Genomic DNA, 22092 nt, shown 5'->3' with positions numbered 1-22092 from the left:
TGGGTCGTGGGGAAGCGACAGTCTTGGGTGCGCACGGAGCTTTCTTTGAAAAGCCAGGAGCAGCGCCGGCTCGCATCTCTCCCCTTCCCTCCTTGGAGCTGCTACTTAGTAGGCGGGGGAGCAGGGACGAGGGGGCAAGGAGAGGAAAGAGAGGGCTCAGCCTTCGGGAGAGTCTCCACGCGGAGTTAGCGGAGGTGGTTGGCCAGCGCATCCTTCCGAGTGGATTTCGGTGCGAGCCACGCGCGGGACCCTGTCGCCTCCCGAGGTTGCTTTCCTTCCCAAGGGCGGCGCAGCGGAGCATGGCAGCCGAAGCCCCTGCCCTTCCCGGCGAACGGAACCAGACCTGGGACTCGCCCTGGCTGGACTTCAATGCCTCCGGGTCCTCCCTCCACCGGTCCTCGGAGAAGGACCAAGCCAGCTTGCTCTCTGCAATCGGCGTCGAGAATTTTGTCACCTTGATTGCCTTCGGTCTCATTTTCACCATGGGCGTGTTGGGCAATTCTTTGGTCATCACGGTGCTGGCCAGGAGCAAGCCGGGCAAACCCCGGAGCACCACCAACATTTTTGTGCTCAACTTGAGCATCGCTGACTTGGCTTATTTGCTCTTCTGCATTCCTTTCCAGTCAACCGTGTACATGTTGCCCAACTGGGCTCTGGGGACCTTTATCTGCAAGTTTATTCACTACTTCTTCACGGTCTCCATGTTGGTCAGCATATTTACCCTGTCGGCTATGTCTGTGGACCGCTATGTGGCCATTGTGCATTCCCGGCGCTCCTCATCCGTGCGGGTGTCCCGTAACGCACTACTGGGGGTAGGGGTCATCTGGCTTCTCTCTATTGCCATGGCTTCCCCTGTGGCTCACCACCAACGCATTGTCCATGAAAAATTCCTCAACCAGACCTTTTGTTGGGAAGTCTGGCCCAATCACCAGCACAAGAAAGTGTATGTCTTGTGTACCTTCATCTTTGGCTATTTGCTACCTCTGCTGCTCATCTCCTTTTGCTATGCTAAGGTAAGTGAGGTTCATAAGGATGGAGGTTCTAACCTACAAATACATGAGACACCCTCTCCCAGAATCACAGAAACCTGATGCAGCAAGAATACACAGTACTGTAGTTTGTCCAGTGTCTATACAAGGTGATAATGTAGAAATGTGCAACTTGTATCTTACCTCTAATGGTGCTTCTTTCTATTTCTTTTGTGTGTTGTTCTGTAATGCCAAAGTAAATAACAAACACTTGAGTGAATAGTTGAGAGAGGATTGTACAAGGTACTGTTCAATGTTTTAACCACACTTTCTAGTGCTTTTCAATTCCAGCACATAATCTGATGCAGGATTATTATATATTGAACAACAGTGACCAGGGTTAAAGTTACATTTGGGGATATTCTGTTGAGTACATAAGACAAATTCCAAGACCAAGACAAATTCCTTGTGTGTCCAATCACACTTGGCCAATAAAATTCTATTCTATTCTTATTCTATTCTATTCTATTCTATTCCCCTTCAGATGTATAGATGCTTAAGGAAGTTATAGATGAAGTATTTTGGAGGATATTTTGGAGCAGGAGATTTCAAGTTTTGTAGCACTCTGATCTCTCAAAAGATCAATGAATTTATGTCAGGTTCTTCCTTAAAAGTGAAAACCCAGAGATTTGTTAGAATTAAGTTTGAAAAAGAAATCAATGTAGCACTAATTAAATGTTAATCTATATACAGTATAGGGTTATTCAACTTCGTAGTACAGTATTATAGTTGCCCATTAAAGGAAGAAGCAGTACCCAGAGCAAGTTTTGCTATTTGCCTATACAGGTATTTAATCAGGATTATTTGCTTTTTGTTTTATTTGATTTCCTCCTTTAAGTTGCTTGTGAACCTCTGCTTTTCTGAATCATCTATTAAGAGCTGACAATAAGTAAGGGTTCTTGAAATATATCCCAGAATTGCCATCAGTGGCTAGATGAATGAAATATTGACTGAGCCTTGAATAAATTATTATTATCAAAGGAAATTTTCTGTTATGTTTGGTAAAGTATGAATTGTGACCCCAAGAAAGCCAGCTGGTCTATCTGATCCTAATGTTGCACTATGACTTTCAGTTAAAAATCTGCTATTGATTTTAATCCTTAAATGATGAACTTATTTATATATCTGGCTGAATGAGAGAGAATCAACAGAAATCCTGAGAACTCAAGATTCCGATTCGCTTTCTCTGAATCTTGAATCTGGTTCCCTTGAATCTGGAACAATTCACACAGTTCTTTCTCTAAAGTTAGTACTTGTTGCTGGCATGAAAATAAATTATTACCTACTTGAAACCATCCCAGTTTGTAATATTGATCATTTATCTTTGAAGCATTCGCTTCAGTTTCACAAAGACTAAAATTGGAAGGATGCAGAGAAGATAAGACAAAGTTTATTTCAACCGCCTAATGAAACATCTGTTAATTTCAGAATAACAGTGAGAAGTTTCACTTGGAATGCCTGTAAGTCCAAGTTTTCCAAAAACAAAAACATGTTAAATACCATGCACCTGTTCTGATTTATCATCTGCATTAAATGGGGGGAAAAATAGCTGGAAAGCTGAAAAATAAAATGAAATAGGAAAATATTCCATTTTAAACACCAGAAATACCAGAACAATATTTTTGGGAGGTGGAGAGGGAATGCACTATGCCCATTCACATCTTGTTAATGGATAATTAAGCAATGGGTCACTTCTGTTGACCTATCTGCAGTCTTATTTATGTAGCAGGATGTCTATGCTGTTAGAAGTCTGCAAATCTTTCCTTATATAGCTGCCTGCCTTATGTGTGGATAATAGAAAGTATGGCTAATTGTATATCCTCTTCAAGATACATGTATGGGGAATGCTTGAATGGAACAAAATTCTGTATCCTGTTCAGGGGACATATCTATATTTAATTAATGTTCAGTGAGGTGAGACTGTTAGTACCTAGTATGTGACCTCTGAGTGGGAATTCCATGCACATACCTTGATGTATTGGTTTTTTGGCATTCTCTAAGCTTGGCTGGAAAATAACTAAGCTTTGAGAACACCAAGAACTCAACGGTTCCAACCCGGAGCTACATATATTCTTTAGTATTGGATACCTTTGCATGCTAGAATTAAAAGAGGATTATCTGATTAGCAAAGCACAAAGCTATTCTTGTTGACTCAATTTGTAACCCAGGACAGCCTTTGGCCACCATTTCCAAATTACTATATGTAGCAATGCTACGGATATCATTCATAATGGGAGAAAATGATTTGAATGTTAGATGTTTCCCTTTAAGATCTATTAAAACCAAGCCCAAGCTTTCTTCTCAGCAAATGAAAAGTCTTGTGAAAGATCAACACAACAGCTATCTATTTTTAGATAATATTAATACTACTTGCAAATATCATTGGCTGGAATGCTCCGGCAATACTGCTTGTTTTGCCTATTCCCTTTTTACTTGCTGGCACAAGATATCCTCAAATTCCGCTGTTTGAATTACACAACCATTATGCGCAGATTGGCCACAAAAGTTTTTCTTCAGTGCTATGACCTGATGTAGCTGTTTGTGAACGGGTGGGATGGGGGTGTGGGAAATAACATCCATGCTGACTTCTGTTTTCTCCATCTTAACATCTGGAATTGTTACTATTTTTAAAAAGTTCATTGAAATAACATTGTTTTATAGAAAAACTAGGAAAAGAACGAGATCTAAAGGTACGTAAAAAATTTTTTTTCTTTTTGCTATTTTTCCAGAAGCAAAAGGAATTATATACTTAGTAGTAATTTGTTCTATTTTATTCAACCCATAAAATATATCATAAGAAATGTATTTTGTATATTTAGAGTTAAATACTGTATAGGATCTTTTTTTTAATTTTTACCATTAGGAAAAGTATAAGGTAGATACTGGTGGGAAATGGAATTACAGTAGCAGAATTTCTCCACTTCGCCTTAATTCCCTCATTACTTCTAAAGATGATGTCCTATGATTTTGGTTGGTTGCCACATCTAAGTGTTTTCTTCCAATCCATCACAGACAGTGTCCTTAGAAGAGAGAACTGAATGTCACCCTCTTCTGTTGGAACGGATGTCTTCATTAGGGCACTTGAGATGTCAGTAAGGTATCAAAAGGTGAACAGGCGGGATATGAGACATAATAACTGTATTTTATTAGTTTGCACAGTAAATTTATCATGAAAACTAAGATGAGTAGAAATGTAACATTAAATGATTAACAAGCCATTGAATGGATAATCATAGCTAATGAGGGGGGGAAGGAAGAATGGAAAAAGAAGGAGATGACCTGAAAATTTTAACAAACAGAATTTTGGTCAGCAATCACATAGTTTGAAAGTCATTCATTTCTCCATTTGTAAAAAAAAGGAAAAGGAGAAGGAAATTCAAATATTAACAAACAATACATATCAACACAAAGCAATATTTTCAGATTTTTGTAATAATTGTTCTTATCCAATCCTCAGCCTGAAAGTTTGAAATTGTAGATTATGTTGATAAATTGCACATGCTGTGATTATAACTAAGAAGGTATGCAGTCTTAATGCAAAGCAGTTGATCTAGAATCAAAAACCAAGTATATATGAAAGAAACTTTTAATTGTATTAAGGTAATTTTGAAGTCAGAGGAAACTGATTTCAAGGAAACAACAGAGGAAACATCATTTCATGTTGTGTATTGATTTTCTACTTGTTCTGATAAGCTTGTTATAAAATGAATAGCTATGGTGGTATTAATTTCTTCAGTTTCCCAGAAAGAATGGCTTAAGAAGTAGAAATAATTCCTCTAGAATATTTCTCTACCATGGAGGTAGAGTGACATTTGTGTCTAAACCAAGTAAAATAAAGATGTGTTTTAGCTGAATATGTCACCCAGAGCTAAATCAAACTAGTTTGTCCATTCTATAATTTTGTTAATGTAGAAATTTTACTTAGAGCCTATTAAACATCGGAGCTAGCTGCCTGCCTGCAATCACATGTATCTATTAGGAGTAAATCCCACTGAAAGAGAATAGCCTTACTGCCAAATAAATGTATATAGGCTTTACGTAGTTGAGAGATAGGGTATTGATTAATATAAAATGTATTATAGAGATAAATGAAAACTTCTATAACAACAGATACTTTGTGCCCAGACCAGGTAGGGGTGTGTTTTTGTGTTTCTCTCTCTCTCTGTATGTGTGTGTGTGTGTGTGTGTGTGTGAGAGAGAGAGAGAGAGAAAGAGATAGAGAAAGAGACAAAGAAAGAAATGGAAAGAGAGACAGAGAGAGGGAGGATGGAAGGGAGAGAGAGAGAGAAGAAAGAAAGAGAGAGAGACAGAAACAAAAAGAAAGAAATGGAGAGAGAAAGAAAAAGATAAAGAAAGAAAGAAAGAAGGAAGGAAGGAAGGGAGAGAGAGAGAGGAGAGGAAGAGGGCATTACAAACCCTGGCACTAGACGTGGCTTCAGAAGACACCTTGAAATAGCACAGCAATTTAGGGCTGGAAGATATCTGAGAATTCATCTAGCCTAACACCCTGCTTTAGAAGGAAACCTTACATTGTCTCAATTATTTTGGTGCCTCTAACAGAGAGGAAAAATTCCAGAAAGGAGAAGGCAGCTGCCATGCAGAGGAAGGCAGAGATAGTCCTTGACCTATGACCATAATTGAGCCCCAAATTTTGGTTGCTAAGCAAGAACACTGTTAAGTGTGTTTCACCACTTTTACTCAATCCATGACATCTCCTGGCTCTAACAATCATGTTCAAACTAGGACAATGCATCTGAAGGCATAAGTAATGTTCTAATGTACTGGTTAAATGTGTAGCAGAAAGTGGACTCTGGATGTGTTTTCCAAACGCAGTAAGTGAGGTTGAATGTGTATAGTTTTAGAAGAGGTGTGTGTGTGTGTGTACAAATAGACACAGAGTATATTTAGTAGACAGTTTATATTTTTGTGTACCTGTTTTTAATATGTATGTACACATATGGCATATATACATATGATTAAATAGTATATTTTGGATACACAGTAGTAGCAAATAGATGGAGAAATTGTATCTTGCTGAGGCCTTTGATGCGAAGAGAGGTACCCCAACCCTAATCCTAACCCTTGACATGAGTGAGATCAAGTTGGCCACACCCTCCTAGTCACATGATCACTAAGCTGTTTTGCGAGATTGCCCATAAACAAACCATTGAGCGCACCGTGGCCGAGTTCATCCGCCCCCACGCAACTTTCGGACAGCTGTTGATTCCATTCTCTTCTATTGGAAGTGGTATGACTGGAAATAATTTAGGTAGGCTTACTATATAGTATGTTATTACCATCTTCCAATTAGGCCCTGTGCACCTTATTAAACCTTGAAGGAAGTAAAACACCTCTTTCTACTAATACTTAGTTATATTTTAGTGGAATTATCAATCTCTTGGCCTACATAGAATCCACTGACTCAAAATTAAATGTTTATATATCTGAGACCATCTCATCATTTTAAATTCCCTTAAATCACACCAACATATATAATATATTGGTCCCAGGATTCTGGGAGGGAAGTTGTAACGCCAGTGAGTGGATGGTGTATTTACAAGATCTATCTGATCTATTACTGCATAAAAACCCTCAAAGGGCTTTTCCCAGATGGAAAGGTTTTTCTGAGCACAATTTATACGTGCTTACTTTAAATACTTTTTTTCCAGTTCAGAAGCATCCCAATTTCAGCAAGGAATAGATGAGAAGGCGATTTTATCTTATTTAATTTTTGATGCATTTTTCATTTTCAGCTTGATCATGTTTTCTTTCTGAAGTGTGTGGATGTTAATATCACACTCAGCAGATGAAGAGGAGCTATAGTAGGTCGTTCAGTCTGAAGGGACTAAGTTGGAAAAATTTCAACCATCCTTGCCTAGCAGCCAGAAAAAGCATCTGAGATCAAAAGAGTGGAGCTAAAGGCCACCCCCCAATCAATAGCAATAGTATTTTGACTTATGTATACAGTGTTCCCTCGATTTTCGCGGGTTCAAACTTCGCGAATAGCCTATACCACGGTTTTTAAAAAAATATTAATTAAAAAATACTTCGCAATTGTTTTTCTATGCCACAGTTTTTCATGCCCAATGATGCCATACGTCATCGCCAAACTAATAATTTTTGCAAATAAATAACAAAAAATAATAATTATTGTTAATAAATAATTATGTTTATAAATATCAAGATCACTGTTTTATTCAATGGTGAGTACCAGTAATAATGGTGAGTAAATGGCTGTTAAGGGAATGGGAAATGGTAATTTAGGGGTCTAAAGTGTTAAGGGATGGCTTGTGATACTGTCCATAGCCAAAAATGGTGTATTTACTTCCGCAGGCGGTCTCGGAACGCATCCCCCGCGAAAATCGAGGGAACACTGTATACTGCTTCATCTCACATACAGCCCTCTCTAAGTGGTTTACAGAATCAGCATATTACCCCCAACAATCTGGTTCCTCATTTTACCCACCTCGGAAGGATGGAAGGCTGAGTCAACCTTGAGCCAGTGGTGAGATTTGAACTGCTGAACTATACAGCTAGCAGTTAGCTGAAGTAGCCTGCAGTACTGCACTCTAGCTCCTGAAGAGAGGATGGCTGAACAAAAGCTTATTGGCCAAAGAGACCTTTGCTCCTCTGAAGAAAGAAATTAGGGTTTTGCCACTTCTATATAAGGAGAACCGTTGGAGGCAATTCTCTATTTATTTCACTAATATGTTTTCTTTAACCTGCCTTTTCAAGTAGTGATCCTAGGCCTTCAAGTCATATTTATTTGACCCTCTTGTTTTTAATTTAAATTGGTTGAGTTTTATGGGCTTGATATTTTGCGTGTAAGGGACTATGTTCCACTCTTTTTACCATTAAGAGTTCTATTTGAAAACTTTTTAAATAAAAATACAAGACTTCATCTGCATGTCTGTGAATGCTATGGACTAGGACAGTTAAGGGCAGATCCATGCATTGTTACTTAATTATAGTTCATCAGAAGATACTCTGTTTAATCAGGTGCAGCATTTTCCAAGAGGCCTATACAAATTTGAACAAAATGAGTAGCCAATTTTATTTATTTTCTAGATTTATGTTGCACCTTTCTCTCAGGAGTTAAAGAGATGACTTGAGTTGGTGAGCACCATGCAGTCTACTCTTTTGGCCTTAAATAGTTTTGGCAACTAGCTTACTTAAAAAACAATTATTTCCAAACTGCCTTCCATTGAGGACCTGTATACTACATGAGTTAAAAAGAGGGTCATGAAAATATTTATGGACCCCTCGCATCCTTGACATAAATTGTTTCAACCCTACCCTCAAAATGTCATTATAGAGCACTGCACACCAAGAACAGTTTCCCCCCCAAAAAATCACCCTGCTAAACAAATAATCCCCTCACTACTGTCAAGCTATTCATTGTTTTATCATTTATCATTGTTCCTATCAACCATCTCCTCCCACTTAAGACTATATGACTGTAACTTGTTGCTTGTATCCTTACGATTTATATTGATATTGATTGATTTCTGATTGCTTATTTGTACCCTATGATAACCACTAAGTGTTGTAGCTCATGATTCTTGACAAATACATCTTTTATTTTATGTATAATCAAAGCATATGCACCAAAAACAAATTCCTTGTGTTCCGAATCACAGTTGGCCAATAAAGAATTCTGTTCTGTTCTGTTCCGTTCCACTCCATTTTATTCTAATTTATTTTATTTACTAGATGCTTATCCTTTCTTTATTATTTTGTAAATAAATCAATGAAGTGAACATATATCATCCTCCAATAATAATAATAATAATAATAATAATAATAATAATAATAATAATAACAACAATAATCAGTGGAAGTGATGTGCCGGTTTCTAGAGGCTGTTGGGGCCTGGATGGGTGTCAACAGATTCAAACTCAACCGGGATAAGACGGAGTGGCTGTGGGTTTTGCCTCCCAAGGACAATTCCATCTGTCCTTCCATTACCCTGGGGGGGGGGAATTATTGACCCCCTCAGAGAGGGTCTGCAACTTGGGCGTCCTCCTCGATCCACAGTTCACATTAGAGAACCATCTTTCAGCTGTGGCGAGGGGGGCGTTTGCCCATGTTCGCCTGGTGCACCAGTTGGGGCCCTATCTGGACCGGGACTCACTGCTCACAGTCACTCATGCCCTCATCACCTCGAGGTTCGACTACTGTAATGCTCTCTACATGGGGCTACCTTTGAAAAGTGTTCGGAAACTTCAGATCGTGCAGAATGCAGCTGCGAGAACAGTCATGGGCTTACCTAGGTTTCACCAACACTCCGCAGTCTGCATTGGTTGCCGATCAACTTCCGGTCACAATTCAAAGTGTTGGTTATGACCTTTAAAGCCCTTCATGGCACTGGACCAGAATATCTCCGAGACCGCCTTCTGCCGCACGAATCCCAGCGACCGATTAGGTCCCACAGAGTGGGCCTTCTCCGGGTCCCGTCAACTAAACAATGTCGGTTGGCGGGCCCCAGGGGAAGAGCCTTCTCTGTGGCAGCTCCGGCCCTCTGGAACCAACTCCCCCCGGAGATTAGAACTGCCCCTACCCTCCTTGCCTTTCGTAAGCTCCTTAAGACCCACCTTTGTCGTCAGGCATGGGGGAACTGAGACATCTCCCCCGGGCATATACAATTTATTAATGGTATGCTTGTATGTATGTGTGTTTAGAAAATGGGGTCTTTTAAATATTTTTAAACAGTAATTTAGATTTGTTGTAAATTGTTTTTCACTTTGTTGTGAGCCGCCCCGAGTCTGCGGAGAGGGGCGGCATACAAATCTAAATAATAAATAAATAAAATAAATAATAATAATAATAATAATAATAATAATAATAATAATAATTTATTAGATTTGTATGCCACCCCTCTCCGAGGACTCGGAGTGGCTCACAACAATAAAACATCATATACAAATCCAATGTTAAAACACTCTTTAAAAAACCCCTATTAAAAACAGTCATACAGCCTAAACATACCATCCATAAAATGAAAGGCAGCTAAGGATATATCAATTCCTCCATGCGTGGGGACATAGACGAGTTTTCAAAAGTTTGCGAAAGGCAAGGAGGGTGGGGGCAGTCCTAATCTCCAGGGGGAGCTGATTCCAGAGGGCCAGGGCTGTCACAGAGAAGGCTCTTCCCCTGGGTCCCGCTAGACGGCATTGTTTCATCGACGGGACCCGGAGAAGGCCAACTCTGTGGGACCTAATCGGTCGCTGGGATTCGTGCGGCAGAAGGTGGTCCCGGAGGTATTCTGGTCCGATGCCATGTAGGGCTTGATAGGTCATAACCAACACTTTGAATTGTGACCGGAAACTGATCGGCAGCCAGTGCAGGCTGCAGAGTGATGACAAAACATGGGCATATCTGGGAATGCCCATGATAGCTCTCGCAGCCGCGTTCTGCACGATCTGAAGTTTCCGAATACTTTTGAAAGGTAGCCCCATGTAGAGAGCATTGCAGTAGTCGAACGTCGAGGTGATGAGGGCATGAGTGACTGTGAGCAATGACTCCCGGTCCAAATAGGGCCGCAACTGGTGCACCAGGCAAACCTGGGCAAACGCCATCCTCGCCACAGCTGAAAGATAGTTCTCTAATGTGAGCTGTGGATCGAGGAGGACCCCAACAGCCTCCAGGCACCGGCACATCACTTCCACTGCTTCACTGACTAGACATGGGGTGGAGATGTACAGCTGGGTCTCATATTTTCACTACAACAACAACAACAACAACAACAACAACAACAACAACAACCACCGACCTTTGTGAGGTAGGTTGAGCTGAGAGATAGTGACTGGCCTAAAGCTACAGTCAGTTTGGGAGGCATAAAATGGGGCTAGAACTCACAGTCTCCTAGGTTTTAAGCCATCACTTTAACCACTATATCAAACTGGCTGGCTGTTTCTGGTTCCAGCCTTGATATCTTCAAGAAAGGACATTAGAGCTTCTTTCAAAGCAAATGATACTACCTCCTTCAAAGAGAGCTTTATAACCTCTTTGCCTTAACTACTAACATCACTGGGAACATGGAGAAAATAGAAGTAGTGTTCTTTCCCCATTTCTTTATCCCATTTTCTTTTAATTTGCTTTACCATCCTTTCTCCAAATTCAGTTAGAATTATCAGGACATTTTTACATCAGCGTTTCTTTTAGTATTGTAAGGTGTCCTGATATTGTACCTTTTTAGGAACTTTGCAAAGAGATCTTTTTCTAATGCTGATATATAAAGGTGGATGGCAAAATTGGCAATTTAGGAATCAGTCCTATATCTGAAAGCCTTCTTACACTGGGGTGAATTTTTCTCAACTGGAAAATAGCTGATTCTGCTTCAAACACCAATTATCATCATCATCATCATCATCATCATCATCATCATCATCATTATTATTTAGACTTATATGCCGCCCATCTCCGCCCCTCTTCTTCATTTAAGAAACAATCTTTTTTTCTTATCTTACTGGGCAAGCAGTGATAAATTACTTTAGGTGCCTGTTAACAGGAATTTTTTTTTAAAAAAATCTATCTTTATATCGCAGTGAAGGACAGATTAGTTGCAAAAGTCTGACTTGTTTCCCTGAGGATGGTCTTCAATTATCATTTTCCTTTCTGCTATTAAATAAATGAAGGAAAGAAGAAAGGAATGAATATGGATGGATAGATGGATAGACAGTTCCATTTAATTTATCCTATTGATTCCAGAAATATTAACTTATTAGCTATGTTTAAATGATACCTACTCTTTTTAATTATAAGCAGTTATCTAAAACCACTGGTGACATCTTGTGAGACAATGCTTTATTTTTGGACATTTTAGGCAATACTATTTAGATATGATTATGATAATTTTACTGTAGCATTTAAATACTAATTAGGCAATTTATATATAATTTATTATCTTACATTTTTCCAGAGATAAAAACATTTTATGTTTATTTCTATTTATTCTTGATTCTGAAAAAAGCATTATACAATTAATCCCCATTCATTCACTGATTCATAATCTCAACAAACAATTTAAAAGTTGCAGAAAAAAATATTTTCCAAAAGCAGTTTCTTAGTATGAATGCTGAAATGGTACAGAAGGATTAATTCAATAATCAAAATGAGAACTGGATCCAAAGAGATTTGTATATGAATAAAATAGATAAATTGCTATATATAGGGAAATTTAGGCTGTTTTCCTTGGAAATGTTATGGTATTGTACCATATTTTGTGCTGGAAACTATTAGAGTTGGCTGTGATCTCAATATACTCAGTCCATGAACAGAAGCTATTATGTCCAGTACAGTAATGTAGTCTATAATGGAAGTAATGAAGCAGTAAGTGATGGCGCAACTTATAAATCATAACAAGAATAATTCTGAATAATGATCCTTTTATTTTAAAAAAACATTGCTGAATTTACAGATTTTAAAATTAGTAATTTGAAATAATTAATTGTAAAATATTATTAATGGCTTCCAGCACTATATTTTTTTAATCTTATTTCCAAGAAAAATATTTTTGCTTCCTGACAAAAATTCCAACAGTTCTTCTGCCTTCTCTATATATTTTCCTTACTTAACACTCCAGTAATAAAGTTTTACAACATTAAAGAACATTACATTGAAACTTAAGCAGCATTTTTATAAGTGGAATAATTTTCTCTATTAATTATAAGTTCCTTCTAAGAGAAGACTGTCTTTTAATGAAATCTATTTTCATCCACTACTATGTATGAAAATAACATATTGAAATTATCCTCAAGTTTTCCTAAATTCAAAGAGTAGGAAGGAAGTGAATATTGAAATATTTTGTTATATTGATTTGCAGTGATCTACAATGAGACATATCTAAGTTATCTCTGCATATATTTTTTCTAAAAAACAATCTCAACAAAGGAGCATGTTAACTTTGTAGTATACATATACAGGCATCAATCATGCATTTATAGAAAAAAGATCTATAAGAAGGAGTTTTTTCTACAAAATGAAAATCTATACCTTAAAAAAATTAATGGTTATGGTAAAGTATGGAAAATATGGAAAATTAACCTGATGATTCTACTAAATATTTGAGAATTGCACCTATATATTATTTCTTAATTTTCTATGTTATCCATTCTTTTGTATGGTAAAATCTTCTTTTGTCAACTGAAAAAAATCATTTTTTTTTCTGATTCTCTAACAGCACAGTCTTATATAAGTCTACTTGAATATAAATTCTATAGGATTCAGTGCGTGTATTCTTCAAATTACAGTTCTATGTTCTTGTACACAGGTATAATAATTTATAATAGTATTTATTTCTAGCAGTAGTCATGCTAGCAAAAAACCTGCATCTATTCTTAAAACAAGGATTTGCTTCTATTTCAAGAGAATAAATGTAGATAATTTTTGCATAGTGTATTCATCTTTCTGTCAACATCAATAACCACAATAAATGACATTTTCCTCTGTCACTATAATAAACAATGGGCACACATTTCTAATATGTTAAGCTTATAGAGGGGGGATGTAGGTTTGGGGTTAAAGATTTTTTTTTAAAAGAAGGAAATATATCCCTCTGATTTTATTTTATAGGAAAGGTAAGGGATCTAAACGGACATATAATGCAGAACTGAATTCTTCCCGGTTTGGCCCAGCTTGTCTGAACTGGTAGTGACCCACTGATGATGTCACAATGATGTTACGGAATGGGTTCAGTCGGTGCCGATCCGTGGGCGCTGCCATCTTTTTTGGGGGGAAATTTTGGGGGAGGGATTTTTTTTCTTCTGCACATGTGCAGAAACTGAGTTTCTGACACTGTGCATGCATTGCGCCCCAAGTCCTCGGAGAAGGGCAGCATACAAGTCTAATAAATACTAATAATAATAATAATTGCCATCTTGTTTATGGCTTTTAAAATATTTTTTAAAATATTTTTTCTGGCAATGCTCATGCGTGATAAGTTGGAACCCACCCCTGATATAATGTTTAACTTTTACACTGAACTAAAATGTTTAAAAACTAAAACTAAAAGGTTTGGCTAGCTTTAAACTATTTGTGTAAACACCAATATTTTTCAGTTTTAAAATTATTAAAGTGGCTGATGAGTCTGGTTTGTGTTACTAACCATCATGAAGTTGCTGTGAAACATCTGTACTATGCATTATCCTCAAATAAAAATATGAGCACTGCATCTCCAGACTGTTTACAGTTTGCTTCAGTCTAGCCAATTACAGGAGTTCAATAGCTGCTCTGCAGAGAATCATCACATGTCAATTGCAAACGGTGGTTTTGCTTGGAACAGCTTACACCCTGTAACAATACATTCAAAACTATCAAACATCTGCTTATCGCAGATGTTGTTCTTGGGAAGGGATTGCTAGGTGGATAAAAATCTCAAATTCAGCCTAAACCAGAGGTCTCCAAACTTGGCAACTTTATGGCTTGTGGACTTTTACTCCCAGAATTCCCCAGCCAGCATGGATCTAAACATCTAACTGACTGTGCTAACAATTGTACTAATAATAATTTCTGAGCTTTTCTCTTCCTTTTTTTCCTCTTAATAAATGCAGTTCCACCAAATCAACAATTTCTAGTTACCTGAAGGAAAGACTTCATTCTCAGTTTCTCCAAAAACCAAGGACCCTATTGTCTGGAAGTTGAGTGAGTGTTCTATCTCAGGTATTTAGAAAACTGAGTGATGGAATTGCACTTATTAAATAAAGCAACAAGAAAAACAATAATTTAAAAATCATTTTTCTGATGGATTTTTAATTAACAAAATTTGCTGGCCTTATATAAAACAGAGTTTTACTTACTATTCTATTCTACGAGTATAATAGAAATAAAACAGCTCTATGAAGCAGATATAGACGTAACCATGAGTTCCGATGGCATAGTGGTTAGAATGAAATACTGGAAGGTACTTCTGCTGATTGCAGGCTGCCTGCAGTTCAGCTGTTCGATTCTCATCAGCTCAAGGTTGACTCAACCTTCCATCCTTCCAAGGTCAGTAAAATGAGGACACAGATTGCTGGGGGCAATATTTTGTAAATTGCACAGGGCTATAAAGCACTGTGAAGAAGTACCTATATAAGTCCAAGTGCTATTGCTATTGCTATGGGATGCTATTTCTTTTTTAAAGAAAGTAATGATTGCATCTATGTGGATTTTGATAATTTTGCATATATAAATTCAACTTAACTTTTTATGTTATCTATACCTATATCAATCATTTATATGTGTCTGCACTGTATGTATAAGAGTGTGTGTGTGTGCGCGCGTTCTTACAGACATAAAAATACTGATCTCCAAGAAGATCCACCCATAGAAATAAAAAGGGGTAGTTTGAAAGATAAAAGTTGGTCGGCATAGCAACAGGGAAATTGTCCAATGGGATAAAATGGTAGCCTGAAGTATGAGATGAATACTTATAAACTGATGCCAATCTGAACAGGATTTTCATAAGGTGATTTAGGATCAGACCAATATTTCAGAGGACAGGTCTGTGCATATATGCTTTTAATCAAGGTGAATAACAATCACATGTTAAGGTGTTGCCATTACACAGTGTGAATGTTATGGTATGAATCAAATTAAAACATGATTTATTTACTGATTTGATTAATTATGTTTTATACAATAATTGCATGAACAATAGTTCTATTTTTTTCAATAGATTTTTGCAAACCATGTGCTTCAAACATCATTTGTCTGCATTTGAGGACAATAGATATATTTAGCAAGTTGTAGAATACAGTTCAGGTATTTCTGCTGTGAAGATCAACTAATACCTATTTAAAAGAAAATGCCAAAAAAGTACAAATAAACTAATTATATGAAAGGTACTTATATTTTTCAGGTCCTCAATCATCTGCATAAGAAGCTGAGGAACATATCAAAGAAGTCAGAAGCATCCAAGAAGAAGGTAGAAAGCTTTTCTTATAAAACAAACTATAATTGAACAATATCTTTATTAAACCAATTAGTATGTCACAAAATAATTTGTATGTGTTTGAGTTCCCTTCATCATACTATGATTAAAAAAGGGAAAAAATGGTGGAAAAATGATAGCTTATATTGGAGTTGCCAGTTCAAATTACTGTATGAGTTAAACAACAGGTAACAGATACTAAGCTTTACAGATTTCTGAGGGTGTACTAGAATTGTTAAAAAATAAGTATACTGTTTTGAAATGCCATTTTTGTCTCCCTATTGTTCTGCCTGACTGGGCTCAGGCGATTAGTAACAGTCTAAGGAAAAGAAATCAAACACACACATGCTTTTCTAATCAGCAAACTTGTATTAAACAAACAAAAAAGGGTTAACCAAAACAGTCCTTATTGTCAGGAATAAACTATAGTGCAATACGTAAGTCAGCCAAATACAAAGCACATTAAAAAGCAAACAAAGACAACCGGCACGGAGCAGAAACGTTTCAGGAGTCCTTTGAATCTTGGAGTCTTGAGAGCAAACAGCTAGTCCCAGAGGTTTCACCTCCCACATGCCTGAAAAGGCTGGGTTGAAATTCAAAGGCACGGAACAGAAGCTTCAGAGCAGGAACCACAAAGTCATACTGATAAACAGCCACAGTTTGCCTTTTGCCTCTGTTCCCTTTTATACCTTTAGCCCTCATTAGGGGAACCACACCCAGCCCTCAGTATAAGAACCACACCCAGCCCAGGTGCTACTCTGATCACCAGTAATAGTCCTTTAATTGAGCCCTCCTTTGCATGGCTACCCGGCTACACATGTCTATGAACTGGTCTGCAGTGGAATCCAAGGAGGATAGACTGACTGAGTGGCTGCCTGCCAAATCCCCTGGGATGTCTGCTGGGTCCTGAAATGCTGCCTGCCAACTCCTCTGAACCAGTGGCCTCATCCTCATGGCTGTCTGCCATGTCTTCCTGGCTGTCAGCCAGGCTTTCGCACTCACTTTGTGCCGCATCTCTCCCATCTGTGGGAGCAACAGCTGGCCCAAGCCCAAACACAACACCTATATTAGCCATTTTGTTTCCCGATATTAGCCACTTTATTAGCCATTTTGTCGTCCTATGTTAGCTAATTTGTCACTAGCCATTTTGCCTCCCTAAATTAGCTAACAATAAATACTATATTTTTTGTAGTATAAGACGTACCTTCCCCCCGCTAAAATTTGGGTGCATCTTATACTCAGAATGTGGTCTTTCGAAGCTTCCCCCCCCATCCCTAACTAGGTGCTAATAATATTCCCAGATTCCTATTCTCTCTGAAGAAGGTTTTTTCCAGCCCTAAGTCTTTGCAGACTTGTTTTCATTCCTACTCCCTCTGAAAAAGTTTTTTCCAGCCCTAACCAGTGTTGTGGTTCAGCCTGGGACCCCTCCGGGAATGGCTGATTTGCTGTCGGTGTCCAGCTCAGAGGCTGAGGACCAGGAGGGGCAGACTGACGACGAAGCTGAATCCCAGGCTGAAGATGAAGGACAGCCAGAGTTCCACCAGGGGGAGCTCTCCCCAGCAAGCAGCCTGGATTCCCTGGGGGAAGATGCTAGTGACTTCATAGATATGCGACAGAGGAGAGCTAACGAGAGAAGAACGCAATTGGCTAGATATTTCCAGCATTAGAGGTCACAGCTGGGTTTGGGTGTGGTGCTCTTGGGAAAGGATAAAAGGCGGCCCCACCCTTCCTGGCTTGTGGAGTTTTATCTTGGAGATTCGTGAGACCTGTCTGTGAACTTTGGTGGCTACAATCCTGGTTTGTGCCTTGGACTCTTGAAACCTTGGGGGGGTGTGCCAGCAAGAAGCTTTTGGAATTGACTGGACATCAGGACCCTGTTGTAAAGTATTGTAACCTGTCTGCTGTGAAGACAGGTTTTCCTTTGTGCTTATTTTTTCCTGCTATAAATTACTTTTGGATTTTACCAGAGTGTCTGGCTGTTTTTTCAGTGGGTGTGGAGGTCTGGGAAAACCCAGACAGAACAACCAGGGGATAAAATAATGTGCTGAAGCTGAACAGACTAAGGACACTAGCCAGTTAAATACCTGGTAGGTAGATTCCCCCCCCCCATTTTCCTCCCCCCAAAATAAGGTGCCTCTTATACTCCATGTGTGTTATACCCCCAAAAAATATGAGTAGTCCATCAAATTAAAAACAACTTGATAATTTACTTTTAGTAATTTCAGTATTTTTCTCAGAAATCCTGTCCAGTTGTGGGCAGAACACTCCATTTTAATGCTCCATCAACACTTTCATAAAAAAAGTCTAATAGTTTCTCCATATGTTGTTTTTAACATATGGATTTAACCTCATTTCTGGAATAGAGTCCCAACAAGATAGTTTTTATTTATTTATTTATTTATTCATTCATTCATTCATTCATTCATTTATTTATTCAGTCCAATACATAATACACATTGAAGAGAAAGATATGTAATAATATAAGTAAAGAAACAAATAGAAGATAAGATATAAAAGTATAGGTGAACATATTTGAAAGGAAGAAAAGATAAATGAGATAAGGAGAGACAATTGGACAAGGGAAGGAAGGCACACTGGTGCACTTATGCACGCCCCTTAATCTCAGATAATTAAATTAGAATAATACAACTGGCTGAAATCTTACATAATATATAAGATGTTGGAGTCCTTACAAGATTTGATTAAAAAAAGAATTCACAGCCTGGCTTTGATAGGTAAACATAAATGATTTTAAAATGTACAGTACTTCATGTTTGGCAGAATTATTCTTCACATAATTTGCTTTTTAAGGAAAATGTATAAAATTACAATAAATAAACAACAGTAGTGCAGAATCTCTCTGGTTGCCTGTCAACAACAGTATAATGACTATAATGGCTGCAATGTAATAAGATATTGCAAGAGATTCTTAGCTATTATATGCAATTACTACTTTCAAAGGGCTCATTTCTCATTTTTTAAACTGTCATCGGTTATAACATATATACCTCAGGATTTTAAAAAAGGACAAAGGAAAGATACCTATAAATTAAATGTAAGTAATATACACTGCTCAAAAAAAATAAAGGGAACACTTAAACAATAGAATATAACTCCAAGTAAATCAAACTTCTGTGAAATAAAAGTGTCCACTTTAGAAGCAACACTGATCGACAATCAATTTCACATGCTGTTGTGCAAATGGAATAGTTGTGCAAATGAAATATCCAATGAGAATATTTCATTCATTCAGATCTAGGATGTATTATTTGAGTGTTCCCTTTATTTGTATGAGCAGTATATATTTTGTTTTAGCTGGGTTGATGGACAGAAAGAATTATGATTCCATATTATCAGCTGATGATACCACACAAGTTGATTGATTTTTTAAAAAAATCATTAGTTCAATTAATGACAATCAGAGCCTTTTAGATAAAGATAAATTAAGTTTTATTCAATTTTATAGTGATACCAACCATCATTTCAAATAATCTATGGAAAATTGACTATTGGTTATCCGCATAGACATTTGTTTCAAAGGTTTCTGCACCAGTGATTATAATATCTTGGTTTGAAATTTCTTCATGGTTAGTTAAGATCTAGGAGTCTACATGGGGCTTTTTGTTTTAAAAATTTTGACAAGGTTAATACAGAAACTTCATCATGCCAATGGATAATTTGGAAAGCACTCCTAAGGATATAATTCAGAATTGAATGGCTCTTACTTCAACTCAAGTGTTTTTAGGATTGTTATCTGTGGATTTGAAGGTATCAATTCCTATCATAAAATAATACCTTGCTCTTATCAAACCTCTCAACTCACTGGAGCATTTGCTTACCACATATCCTTTCTGTTTTCATTGCTTTTATGGTGCATTAGTAATTATTTGTATAACTTAATCGTGTAACAGCCTTTTCACATTATTTATTGTTTCTCTCTTTTAGACAGCTCAAACTGTCCTTGTGGTTGTAGTGGTTTTTGGAATATCCTGGCTGCCTCATCACATTGTCCACCTCTGGGCTGAATTTGGAGACTTTCCGTTAACTCAAGCTTCATTTTTCTTCAGAATAACAGCACATTGCCTGGCTTACAGTAATTCTTCAGTGAATCCTATTATATATGCATTCCTTTCTGAGAATTTTAGGAAAGCCTATAAGCAAGTGTTTGAGTGTCAGATTGGTCACAATTCACCTCTGAATGAAGTGAAAGATAATAAAAGTAATATAGACACACCTCCATTTACTAATTCTACACATGTTTGAAGAATGAGTGTGGTTCGCTGTTCCACTGCAGTTTCATGGGAATGGACTTGCTCTAGCTGCTTTTATTTGTTTAAAAAAGGCAATTCCCAAAATGAGCAAATGTTTCAAGTTCTGTATTGGTCATTGGTGTGCAACTAATCAAAGTTCAATTTATTTTATTACTGAAAAGAGTTGGAAAATCTGATTCATAGAGAAAATACTTTAATACCAGAGTTGTTTTAAATTTAAAAGAAATCAAATAAGATTAATATAAAATTCATATTGCTCTAGTTATTTTATGTTATGTTTAAAATGTTATTTTCTTTCCTGTATAAATATACAAATGGCTTAAGTAAATCACTTAAGACATTTTTATTCTCAATATGTATATTTCAGTTTGCCTACATCTCAAATGAAATGGAGTTCAAATTGAAACAAGGGAAATTGAATAGTTGAACTGGAATATCCTATTATCAGAGGTCTTCAAACTTGGCAACTTTAAGACTTGTGCACAGCTGGCTGGAGAATTCTGCAAGTTAAAGTCCACAAGTCTTAAAGTTGCCAAGTTTGAGGACCCCTATTATTTTCATGAATTGTGGAATGACTCTATCTATCAAAATTACATTTGACATTAAGTGACCATCGGAAGTTACAAGTTGCTTTGGCACAGATGTGGAGCTCTTGCCTCACAATCAGGAGGGGGTGAATTTGATCCTAGGTAGAGGCAGATGTAGGGTCTCCTGATTGGGCAGGAGGTTGACTAGATGACCTGCAAGGTCTCTTCTAACTCTGTTAATCTGTTTCTTTAATTAAAAATTAATAGTATTGTAATTTATACACTGCTCAAAAATAAATAAATAAAGGGAACACTTAAACAACAGAATATAACTCCAAGTAAATCAAACTTCAGTGAAATCAAACTGTCCAATTAGGAAGCAACACTGATTGACAATCAATTTCACATGCTGTTGTGCAAATGGAATAGTTGTGCAAATGAAATATTCAATGAGAATATTTCATTCATTCCGATCTAAGATGTGTTATTTGAGTGTTCCCTTAATTTCTTTTGAGCAGTACATTTTGCCTCTGTCAATAATTTTATGCATATTCTGTAATTTGGATCCACGGTAACTATTTCTCTGCCTGGTTTATGATTAGATTGGATTTCAAACTAGTGGATTTTTTTCTGGTACTTGATATTTGCATAAAGTGTATAATGCCAGAGATACAAATTAGGATGGTGAACTTGATTATTTTCTATAATTGCAACGAAGGTGCTTCATATGCATTTTTATAGGAGGACTAGAATATTGAGCTGATATATAACGGCTTTCATTCAGACCAGTAGTGGGTTGCTACCAGTGTGGTAGGGGACTGTACACTGGTAGTGGCTGCCAATTGTGCAATTTGTATTCGACTGCTCTGGTGGCAGTCCTATGGGCGCCACCATCTTTTTTCTTCATTTTGTTTGTATTTTTTGCTTTGTGTGCATGTGCAGAAGCAAAATCCTATGAGGGGACGCAGGCATGAGAGAGATTTTGGTGATTTTTTGCTTCCATGCCTGTGTCCTCTTGCAAGATTTCAGCACGCTTCCTGTGTATGTGCAGAAGCAAAAACATGCTGGGAACGAATGCATGTGCTCAAGACAACTGAAGCTGCATGCATAGTGCACCCATAGCAGCTGGTAATAGCCGCCCACCCCTGTTTCAGATCTACCAGTTACTTCTACTGTAAGTGTGCTTGACAAAGACATGGGATACCTTCTTGTCAGTGGTGGGTTCCACTTACCTTCCCTACTAGTTTGCATTGCATCTGAAGTGTGTCACATCGTGGAAATGACCCTCTTTGCCAGCTGCTTTCAAGGAGCAGTGACCAGAGGACTGGTTCAGGCAACATGGCCAGATGGCCATT

At 37.6% G+C, this 22092-nt stretch overlaps 1 protein-coding gene across 1 annotated transcript; it reads left to right on the top strand.

Annotated features, from left to right (window-relative positions):
* The first annotated feature begins 299 nt into the window (after positions 1-299).
* GALR1 (galanin receptor 1) lies at positions 300-20202 on the top strand. The gene is made up of 3 exons (XM_070749126.1): positions 300-1013; positions 15868-15933; positions 19885-20202. The coding sequence occupies exons 1-3, from the start codon at positions 300-302 to the stop codon at positions 20200-20202; spliced, it is 1098 nt and encodes a 365-aa protein (XP_070605227.1).
* The last annotated feature ends 1890 nt before the right edge of the window (positions 20203-22092 follow it).

Source organism: Erythrolamprus reginae, chromosome 3, assembly GCF_031021105.1.
Source record: "Erythrolamprus reginae isolate rEryReg1 chromosome 3, rEryReg1.hap1, whole genome shotgun sequence".
NCBI lineage: Eukaryota > Metazoa > Chordata > Lepidosauria > Squamata > Dipsadidae > Erythrolamprus > Erythrolamprus reginae.
Note: the sequence above shows the minus strand (reverse complement) of the source record. Positions and strands in the feature narration are given on the sequence as shown.

Bases quoted from the DNA above. Each gene is read 5' to 3' on its own strand.
- GALR1 (XM_070749126.1), top strand. From the start codon at position 300: ATGGCAGCCGAAGCCCCTGCCCTTCCCGGCGAACGGAACCAGACCTGG. The intron at 1,014-15,867 runs GTAAGTGAGGTT...TATATTTTTCAG, and splicing joins TCTCCTTTTGCTATGCTAAG to GTCCTCAATCATCTGCATAA. The intron at 15,934-19,884 runs GTAGAAAGCTTT...TCTCTCTTTTAG, and splicing joins CAGAAGCATCCAAGAAGAAG to ACAGCTCAAACTGTCCTTGT.